Source organism: Hypomesus transpacificus, unplaced genomic scaffold (genome assembly GCF_021917145.1).
Source record: "Hypomesus transpacificus isolate Combined female unplaced genomic scaffold, fHypTra1 scaffold_213, whole genome shotgun sequence".
NCBI lineage: Eukaryota > Metazoa > Chordata > Actinopteri > Osmeriformes > Osmeridae > Hypomesus > Hypomesus transpacificus.
Window position 1 is genome coordinate 199,289 of NW_025813752.1, and position 10,474 is coordinate 209,762.

The following is a 10,474-nucleotide window of genomic DNA, read 5'->3' on the forward strand; positions in this document are numbered from 1 at the left end:
AACACATTTTATTTACGTAGGCCTACTTTCTAAAACAGACCATATACTTTAATTGCATAATAGTTGGCATAACAATTGTGCTATGTGTCGTCGTCGCTTAAGGTTGGTGATATCCTAATTATTAGACGTAGGCCTATTATCTTAATAAGCGATCAAAATCTTATCAATTTAAACTGATGGACACAAGCATTTGGAAAAGTGGTTGAGTTACGTAGGAAATGTCCATTTCAATGTGCGTTCAATCAATCATAAAAATGCTAGCCAATGAAAGACAGGATGTAGACAGTAGAAACCAATAGAAGCATTGCCATGCGACTTTTGGGGAGACTGTATGTTTGGATGCATAAAGGGGAAGAACGTCACACATCTCCAAACGTAGTACAAACTTCGAGTAGGGTGGAGGAGGAACATTTGATTGCGGTAGGCTATATTCTGAACTTCTTCATTGTTTCTGAACGGAGAGCAACAATGGAACCAGTAATTACAGTTGTTTTATTTTAAATATATTGGTTCGGTTGACTGTGTGAACGGTGAGGATGGAGCAGGCATCTAGTGCGCCCAGCCCTCATCTTCCTAAAGCTTCCCCGCAAGAGCCCATCAGTTTTGGCATTGATCAAATCCTCGCCAGCGGTACCGACACACAGAAAGATCGGTCTGGTGGACATTACGGTTCGGATACAAGCAGCAGAGACGGTTACCATTTGGGGATCTCTACCGGAGAGACTTCCGCGTCATACACTGCGCTATCAATTTCCCTTTCTGGTATTGTTCCACCTTTTGAGGATTTAGGCTCACACGGAGTAAGTAGAACTCGTGGACGAGGAGTGATACGAGTCCCTGCGCACAGACCGGTGACAACCGCAGGTACTCCACCGGTGCAGGGCACCGTGCCGGGGTTCGGGGGACTGTGTTTTCCGTGGGCCGGTAATAGATTCACTAAGGACAGCATATCAGGTAGGTCTACAACTTAAGTTGGCCTTATCTACAACTTTTACTTGTTGGGGTTGTTGCAAAAGATGAACAACACAGTGGTCAGATCACGTTTCTCAAGTTGAGGTTTTCTTGAGAATGATTGCCTCATTGAAAATATACTTGGACCAACACTATTTTTTTAATACATAGAATTATATGTACCATAGGCCTAGCATAAAAATGATCTTAAAGAATTCCCGTCAAGGTATATTAAAGAAAAAATACGAAAAACGAAATTATTTGCAAAGTATAGGCTATTATGAAAAATAAATGGCATTAAAATGGTATATAAATTCATTGCAAAATGATAACACAATGATATCCTGCATTGCACAATAATAACTGCATTGCTAAACATTGTTAAGCACTGTTGACATTATAAATAAATAAGTAATTGCACATGTAACTTTGATTTGTAAATTAATTAGTGTTGTGCCCTAATTATTTACATAAATGTATGCATTGATTCTAGTTTGTTTTAAATTGTAAATGTATATTGTAAATGTATATATAAATGGCAAAAAATTGAGTTAAACGTATATGGCTTGCCTAAATGGTATGTAAGAACTGTAACAGGGACCAGATAGGCCTATATTCTGAAAATCAGAGGTTGTATTAACCAGGAATCCTATTTGATAGCCTGACTTTCTGACATAAAAAATTCCAAACAACTCCATAGGATTATTTGACATACATATTTATGATATTCTCTAATATCCTATTATATTAATCCTATTACCTTTATTATTAAATATAATTTATGAATTCCATGCAGTCCAGTGTCCAAGAGTCATACCTTTCAACCTTTTGAAATGTGTCTTACAGTCATGGTTATTTTGTATTTATAAAAACTAATGCTCTTTCTACAGACCTCATGCCCTTCACTGTGACACGGAGGATAGGGCACCCGTACCAGAACCGTACGCCACCCAAACGAAAAAAACCTCGGACATCTTTCTCCCGTGTACAGATCTGTGAGCTGGAGAAGCGCTTTCACCGACAAAAGTATCTGGCGAGTGCTGAGCGTGCGTCCATGGCAAAGCATCTAAAGATGACAGACGCCCAGGTCAAAACGTGGTTCCAGAACCGTAGGACCAAGTGGAGGTGAGTTACTGAGGCCTTCTATCTGTCTGCTATCATGTTCCTAACATTCATGTTGGAGATGCACATGCCAGTTGAAAAGGCATGAACATATAGGCAGAACGTGTGCACATTAAAGCTGATTAGTACATTTGGGGTTCTATACCCGTTTTACCATTCCTGTTATTGAATTTACTGCCACTGTTACTGGCAAATAATTATTAATCCGTTGAAAACTAGGGTTAATATGAGCAGGGGCGTTTCTACATGGGGGCCTACAGGGGCCAGTGCCCCTGTAAAAATGTCCCTGGCCCCCCCTGTGGCCCCCCTGAGCTGACTTAAAATATGTTTATATACATTTTTTTTTTACACGTTTTTCTTCTAGTAGTGATTATGAAATGAGGAATGGACATTGCAGCCTTTTTTGCCCCAGTAAATAAAAACATTTGAGAAACATATCAAGGTATTGAGAGAGCTGAGGAGCTGGAAGAGGGAAAGCCAGAGCTTTTTGTATGATTTTAATGTAAAGCCAAATTAAAGGATTTAATTTTTAAATATCATTTGTTTCCGTTTTTTATGTGCCCCTCTGAATAAACACTGACCCCCCCTTGGCCCCCCAGTAAAATTTGTCTAGAACCGCCACTGAATATGAGTTACTGCATGGTGGTTCAAGGCTGAAGTGCAAAAATAATAGGGTCGTTTTCAAGCTAATTTAATAAAATGTCTTAATGGCCCTTGACAAAACATTAGGGAGATCTCTAGGGAGGCAATGGGTGTAAGATGCCATGTCTCAAAAGCTGGACAAGATTCTATATCTTTTGCTCCAACACACATTGTCTATCCTTCTCTCTATTTATGTACCCCAATTTACTCATCCTACGGCCTAAAACATGGTGAGATATTGGGCTCTTCTATTTTTTGTGACAGATAATTATGAGCTGCTGGTTCTCTCAATGGAAAACAGCCTCAAATGCGTCTGTATTCACCCCAGCCCTCTCTTCCCTCTGTTGCTCCCACCAGGAGACAGACGGCGGAGGAGAGGGAAGCAGAGCGTCAGCAGGCCAATCGGCTGATCCTGCAGCTTCAGCACAACGCCCTCCACAAGTCCCTTGGCGAATCAGCCGCCTCCGACCCGTTGTGCGCCCATAACTCCTCTCTCTACGCCCTGCAGAACCTGCAGCCCTGGGCGGAAGACAGGGAATAGAGGAGGGAGAGAAGAAGGAGGAGAGGAATAGGTTGGAGAGGAGGAGGAGGGATGGAACAGGATGGAGAGAAGGTGAAGAGAAACCTTTTAGACGTTGGAGGGAGCGGTTGTTCTTTGGGCTTGTTATTGCCAATACAGTGGTTACCAAGCAACCCCGAGTCTGGAATCGAATGCTCACAAAAAACTTTCCATAATACATCCAGACTGAACCCTTAGAGAAAGAATATGGACAGGTGCAGATGTGTGTATGTGTGTGTGTGTGTGGGGGGGGGGGGGGGGATGGGGGGGGGGGGATGGGAGAAAAAGAAGGATATGAAGGATGCATGCAGAGCAGGTCACTGTAACACACACCCACACATTATCATGTTTCTGAGATGAGTACTTATGGTAATAGTATGGGTGCCAATGTATCACGTTTGTACTTGGAGTACTGTATAATTGTAAATAATCTGTATCTGCTGTCCTTGTTGAGATTGCTGTAGAGAAAGAAATTGGTGGACAAATGCAACATTACGAATGTCCAGGATGCAATGTGAGACTCATTGAAGGCTTCAACACTGATTGCAACATTCTTTGAAAAGTTTATTGTTAAATATAATTGTATACAACATTTCAATACACATGTATATGCTTGATTTCTTGTCTGTCTGTCCGTCCATCACCTGCAGTCACCGCAGTCACAGTGAAAGTGAAAGTATAGTTTATTGAAAACACAAGGGTCATAAGGTTATAGCAGTCAGACTAAAATTAAAGATGTTGTTTGTGTCATTCCAGTCCGTTAGTATTCACAGCAGGTATTATACTTTAGACTCATGGCTTCCATTCCTTTGAACTCAGTGAAGAGGTCTTTCTCTGTGTCTATATCAGTTTTTCTGTTTTCACTATTTCTCTTTCTCTATGCCTATATCTCTTTCTTTATTGCGGTACCTCGCTTTATCTAATTTTTTACCCTCCATTTCTCTTCCCCCCTCACAGTCACAGTGAACAGTTGGTTCAGTAACAGTATTCTTACCTTGTGACTGTATTATGTCCTAACGAAACAATGTTACACAAGCGACACAGCACACACATCCACATTGCTACTGAACAGATAGTGGTTGCGTGATGTCATTAAAAAGGGAGATGTAAAATCTGTCTGGTCTAGCCGTATACAGAAACAGCCAGTAAGTGGACCGACAATGAGGAAACAGACAGACAGACAGCACACTGTTAGAAAGTGTCTACAAACACTAGAAACATAGCAGAGTCATCACAACAGGAATTCCACAGACCGACATGGCTGGTAGGGCAACAGAAATGGAGGGGGGACCAAAGCAAGCAGACATGAGGAGACATTTTTCAATATATTTCAATGTTGTATGTAATGGCTACTACTATCTACTACTGTAAATAGCTAAGCGTATGAATTTCACAATAACGTCTGGTCATGGACGAAATGAGTGGCCTTGAGTCGTACAAAACGCTGTGGCACAGGATCGGTATGCACACCAAGATCTACCAGACACGCCCTCTGAGAGAACAGTTACCATGACAACATCGGCCCGACAGAGAGGTGGGGCCAGGGGTCAGATTTCACAGGGTCAGAAAGGTCAAAGCCAGGTGAGAAGTCAAGGGGTGCTGTTCTGAGGGGCGAAGATCGCAACCCAAACCAACCCCCAGAAGGGTCACTGCCATGACAACGTCATGGTTACACACTGTTGACGATAGTTCCAGTGACCAGCGTCCCAAGAGCCTCTCGTAACCATGGGGATGTGTCCTTTTCTGCACTGGGACGGATCGCTCATCCCTCTCTCTTTCAGTACCGTGCCATCTCTCTCATTCTCTCTTCTTTCTTGTTCACTCCTCCTCTGTTTCTCTCGCTCCGCTTGTCTGTTTTTCTCTTCCTCCCCGTTGGTCTAGATGACGTTCTCAAAGAGCTGAAGGGACTTCATGATGTTCTCATCCTGGGTGAAAAAAGGAATCGTGAGACCGCTAAGAGGGGCATTGAAACACAGTCTGATGTGTGGGATGTCCGAATTTGACAATTTCTCAAACCAACCACTAGGAGGCAGTGCAAAGCCAATGATGACACTTATATTATATTATATTTGTGGGCAGCAGAGAGGAGTAGAGTAAAACAGCATACCTCCTGGCAGGACAGAATGAACTCATCAAGAGTGACCACCCCATCTCTGTTTTTGTCCATTTTCTGTGGGAGAGAGACATGGAGAGCATGCTTCACCTGAAGCCTACTGAAATGTGTGGAATCATGGAATGTGTGTGTGAGGGTGTGTGTATATTCACCTGGAAGAAGGCTTCCACATGAAGTTTAGGAGCGTCTGTCTTCAGAGCAGGGTAAGTGTACTTCCCCATCATGTCGTAGATCGCTCTGACAATGTCTGTCATTTCCTGGAGCGTGCACAGACACACACACACACACAATCATAGAAAAAAACACAATAAAACACAAGGGGTTTGAGAACTCACAATCATTCGATAAGCACATATTACGCATATAGCACATGTAGTTCACACAGACATGAACTTGGCAAACACACAGACACCAATGCACACACACACACACCTCCTTATTGATGTAGCCATCTTTGTTTATGTCGTACAGATTAAAGGTCCATTGCAGCTTCTCCCTCACAGACCCTCTCAGCAGGATGGACAGAGCCGTGACAAAGTCCTGACAGAGAGAGAGACCAGCCACCGAGAGAACGACACAGTAAAACGGTGGGACAAAGACAAAGAGGAGATCCTGAAAGAGGAGCGAATGGGACTTGGAAGGAGAAAGTGAAACCAAGTGGAGTGACTGAGTTTACCTCGAACTTGATTGATCCACTGTGAGCTGAGTCAAAGGCGTTGAAGAGATAGTGAGCATAGGTGCTAGCATCTGGAGGGGAGACAGGGGGATTACACTGGTGGTACTGCAGCGCTCACACACACGCACACACGCACGCACACACACACACACACACACTCTACACCGTACCTCCATGTGGAAAGAACTGGGAGTATATTTGTTTGAAGGTATCCTCATTCACCACGCCACTAGGACACTCCTACCAGAGAAAGAGAGAGAGAGAGAGAGAGAGAGAGAGAGAGAGAGAGAGAGAGAGAGAGAGAGAGAGAGAGAGAGAGAGAGAGAGAGAGAGGGGACAGGCATGGAAGGTCAGTCACGGGTGAGGCATGCAGAGCAAGACAGCAGGAGGTGGAGAGGAAGAGTGCGGGTGTGAGGAGAGGTAGAGAGGGCGTGTGTGGAGAGGGGGGGTGTGTGTGCGCACTTACATTTTTGAAGCCCCGATAGAGGACCTGCAGCTCCCTCTTGCTGAAGTTAGTCTGAGCCTCCAGCTTGTCCAGCCCCTCTGGACGATGGCACACCATGGTCATCTCCAGGTCATCGTCTACCTTGTCTACACACACACACACACACCAAGTTATTGCCATCATGAGAATGAAATTCAATACTTGTGAGTGAGTGCAAAAGAACAGGAGAAAGAGTGCTGAGGGAGACAGACAGAGAGACAGACAGAGAGAGAGAGACAGAGATAGGCAGAAACAGACACAGAGGGGCACAGATATATATATATAGAGAGACAGAGAGACAGACAGACAGAGATAAAGAGAGAGGTGGACAGAGAGGTCAGAGCAGTCTCCCCAGGTAGCTCCACCTCCCACACCTGATCATTAACAACTCATTGCTTTTTCTGCCAGAGGGGAGGTAAAGAGAGGACACACACACGCACACACACACACGCACGCACACACACACACACATTCAAACACACACAGCGCCAGGCCATTCGTTTTATCGCTCTGGCAGTTGTGCCTCTGTCAGTGTCGCATTAGAGGCAGGAAGGGAGAACTGACTCTAGCCCAAGGTGAGGTAATTCAGCCCAAACTCCCTCGGGTCCCCCAGGGGCACGTGACCTCACACACACACACACGCACACACATTTTACAGTGACCACTCAATTATGTACGACATGTATGGAGTTAGATTAGTTTCATAATTCAAACAAACAAACGCAACACGATTCAAACAAACTTAACACGATCCAAACAAACGTAACACGATTCATACAAACATAACACGATTCAAACAAACAAACGTAACAGGATTCACAAATGTATTTCGTGATTCACAAATGTAACGCGATTCACAAATAAATGACCCTATTACATTCGTTTGCAACCTGACAAACACAAGTTACAAATCCCTGCATTCGTTGGTGTGAATCCTTGCATTCGTTCGTGTGGATTTTTGGAACTTTCCTGACGCGCTTTGATCCACAAATGCATTTTTTCTAAAAGATATCCTCAGCAGCCTATCAGGTCGTCTCTTCCAATTTTAGCCAATCACCGGAGAATATCTAATATGGGTAGACGGGCTCTGCGTTAGCCTAGGAAACACGGAAAATGACTAAACATGAATCCTGCCATTCTCAACAATATTTAATCAGGTATGATCATCGGTTTAATAAGATTAACAAGCAATATTTCACCTACATGCAACCAGACGACATTGCTCATGATCTGAAGGAGACGATGTCCGTCATTATGGCAGGTTGTTGAAGTCCACATAGACACGTTAATGTGATTGGCTAAAATTGGAAGAGACGACCTGATAGGCTGCTGAGGATATCTTTTAGAAAAAATGCATTTGTGGATCAGAGCGCGTCAGGAAAGTTCCAAAAATCCACACGAACGAATGCAAGGATTCACACCAACGAATGCAGGGATTTGTAACTTGTGTTTGTCAGGTTGCAAACGAATGTAATAGGGTCATTTATTTGTGAATCGCGTTACAATTGTGAATCACGAAATACATTTGTGAATCGTGTTACGTTTGTTTGTTTGAATCGTGTTATGTTTGTATGAATCGTGTTACGTTTGTTTGGATCGTGTTAAATTTGTTTGAATCGTGTTGCGTTTGTTTGTTTGAATTATGAAACTAATCTAACTCCATAGACATGCCTGTAGTAACCCACCATGCGCACGCTTCCCACCACACACACACACAGTCACACCTCCATGCACAGAAGCACACATACTCCTCTCGAACGCCACATACACCGTTGATCAGCTCATAGTCCTGTGCCCACTGGCATAAGATCACCTTTACACACATCAATCCACCCAGAGGACGTCCCATGTCACGCTACACACATGATGCGTAATCAACACTTAAAGACATTAAACCTAACTGCTTCCACAACCATATCAACTGTATTTCACTCCACCGCACCCATTTACGTACAAAAATACAAAAACACATTGTAGATTTTGAGTAGTGTGCAGTATAAGAGTTTGTGTAGTGGGTGTTGTAGTAATGTTTGTAGGAGTTTGTGAAGCAGTGTGTAGTATAGTAGTAACTGTGTATGTCTGGGGAAGTGTGTATAAAAGTGACAGTGTGTGCACTAAATGTTTGTAGCAATGTGTGTGTAGTAGTAACAATGTATTTGCAATGTCTGTGTAGTAGCGTGTGCAGTGCAGTAGTAACAGTGTGTGTATTTGTGTGTGTAGTAGTAACAGTGAGTGCAGTAGTGTGTAGAAATGTGTATAGCAGTGTGTGTTTTAGTCGTAACAGTTTCTGTAGCAGTGTGTGTAGTAACCCACCCCTCCACAGTGATCAGTGTAATAACTCACCCTCCACAGTGATCAGTGTAATAACTCACCCTCCACCGTGATCAGTGTAATAACTCACCCTCCACAGTGATCAGTGTAGTAACTCACCCTCCACAGTGATCAGTGTAATAACTCACCTAACACAGTGATCAGTGTAATAACTCACCCTCCACAGTGATCAGTGTAATAACTCACCTAACACAGTAATCAGTGTAGTAACTCACCTTCCACAGTGATCAGTGTAGTAACTCACCCTCCACAGTGATCAGTCCCAGTAGGTGCAGCAGCTTGACGGCTCCGCAGCACAGCAGCACTATGATGATGGTGTGCAGACCATCTCCCTCCTCCTCCTTCTCCATCCCTCCTTCCTCTCCTCTCCCCTCGCTTCTACAGCCTGGCTCTGTTCTGTCTATACTACTTTGTTTTCTAGTCTTGCCACTTCAGACTCATGTGGGTATTTCTATGAATGAAAAATGTTTCTTTCTTTTAACTGTAATTAAATCAAACGAGTACAATTCATATTGTGTCTTACTTTTCTGGATTACTGGAACCTTCTCTGGCTAGTGTTTCCCCCAGTCTCCTCTCCGTCATGGCTCTCTTCACTAACTATCACTGTCTCTCCCAACTCTCTCACAGTCTCTCTTCTTTTATACCCCTCTCACTGCCTCTCGCTTTTTCCCTCCCTCCCTCTTCTCTCACTCCCCCCCTCCCCCTCTCTCCCTTTCTCCCTCTCTCCCTCACTCCCAGTATCCTTGGTCCCCTCTGTACCTCTCCCCGGCGCTCCCTCCCTCCCTCCCCCTGTACTTTGATTCCCTCGCTCTCTCACTCTTTCTGGTGTCCTTCACTCTTAGGATGGTGACCCCCCCCCCCCCCCAACACACACACCCCAGGGTTCAAACTGGCCCTGGAACAATGATACACTCACCTTCTACATGCCCGGAGTGAGTGTGTGCATGTGTGTGAATGTAACAATGTGTGTGTGTGCTTGTGTGTACATGCGTATTTGTGTGTGTGTATGTGTTTTTTTAATGAATAATTAGGCTCATTAGGCTGACTATTGTTCATCTCAGTACAAGGCCTGGTCTCCCTCAAAGTAATGTTGTTACAGTAAAATAGCTAAAATATCCTTTCCTCCTCACACAACACATGAAAACTCAAACTATAATCAGAGACTTAAATAATAACTGAAGCCAACTGAGTCAGATGGATGAGCGGTTAGGGAATCGGGCTAGTAATCAGAAGGTCTCTGGTTCGATTCCTTGCTGTGCCAAAATGACTTTGGGTCCTTGGGCAAGGCACTTCACCCTACTTGCCTCGGGGGGGAATGTTCCTGTACTTACTGTAAGTCGCTCTGGATAAGACCGTCTGCTAAATGACTAAATGTAAATGTAACTGTTCCTCATCAGTTTACTCTGAAGTCAATTACAGTAACGGCAGACTGTTAATCTGACAGCTCTTGGGTAGCAATTGAACATGTATAGAATGGTGGGCACCAGTAGAGGGCTGCACAGAGCTGTGAGTATTTTACAACTGTAGTCCACTTCATCCCATCTCATCTGCATAGGTCTAAAATCATGTATTTCAGGGGCAATCATCAGTTTTACA

At 43.9% G+C, this 10,474-nt stretch overlaps 2 protein-coding genes across 2 annotated transcripts; one reads left to right on the plus strand and one right to left on the minus strand.

The window, feature by feature from the left end:
* The first annotated feature begins 387 nt into the window (after positions 1–387).
* Positions 388–3,459, plus strand: LOC124462447 (T-cell leukemia homeobox protein 3-like). The gene is made up of 3 exons (XM_047013994.1): positions 388–954; positions 1,842–2,076; positions 3,073–3,459. Exons 1-3 carry the CDS (start codon positions 537–539, stop codon positions 3,254–3,256), a joined length of 837 nt encoding a protein of 278 aa, XP_046869950.1. The 5' UTR covers positions 388–536; the 3' UTR covers positions 3,257–3,459.
* Positions 3,460–3,851: 392 nt separating this feature from the next.
* On the minus strand, positions 3,852–6,777 carry LOC124462452 (Kv channel-interacting protein 1-like). The gene is made up of 7 exons (XM_047014001.1): positions 6,530–6,777; positions 6,234–6,303; positions 6,064–6,134; positions 5,820–5,927; positions 5,540–5,644; positions 5,382–5,444; positions 3,852–5,199 (listed from the first exon to the last, which is right to left on the minus strand). The coding sequence occupies exons 1-7, from the start codon at positions 6,689–6,691 to the stop codon at positions 5,152–5,154; spliced, it is 627 nt and encodes a 208-aa protein (XP_046869957.1). The 5' UTR covers positions 6,692–6,777; the 3' UTR covers positions 3,852–5,151.
* Between the last annotated feature and the right edge of the window lie 3,697 nt (positions 6,778–10,474).

Coding starts and splice junctions, on each gene's coding strand:
- LOC124462447 (XM_047013994.1), top strand. CDS start 537: ATGGAGCAGGCATCTAGTGCGCCCAGCCCTCATCTTCCTAAAGCTTCC. Junction 955..1,841: donor CACTAAGGACAGCATATCAG/GTAGGTCTACAA, acceptor CTCTTTCTACAG/ACCTCATGCCCTTCACTGTG. Junction 2,077..3,072: donor AACCGTAGGACCAAGTGGAG/GTGAGTTACTGA, acceptor TGCTCCCACCAG/GAGACAGACGGCGGAGGAGA.
- LOC124462452 (XM_047014001.1), bottom strand. CDS start 6,691: ATGATGGCAATAACTTGGTGTGTGTGTGTGTGTGTAGACAAGGTAGAC. Junction 6,304..6,529: donor TCTATCGGGGCTTCAAAAAT/GTAAGTGCGCAC, acceptor TTTCTCTGGTAG/GAGTGTCCTAGTGGCGTGGT. Junction 5,928..6,063: donor GTGGATCAATCAAGTTCGAG/GTAAACTCAGTC, acceptor TCTCTCTGTCAG/GACTTTGTCACGGCTCTGTC.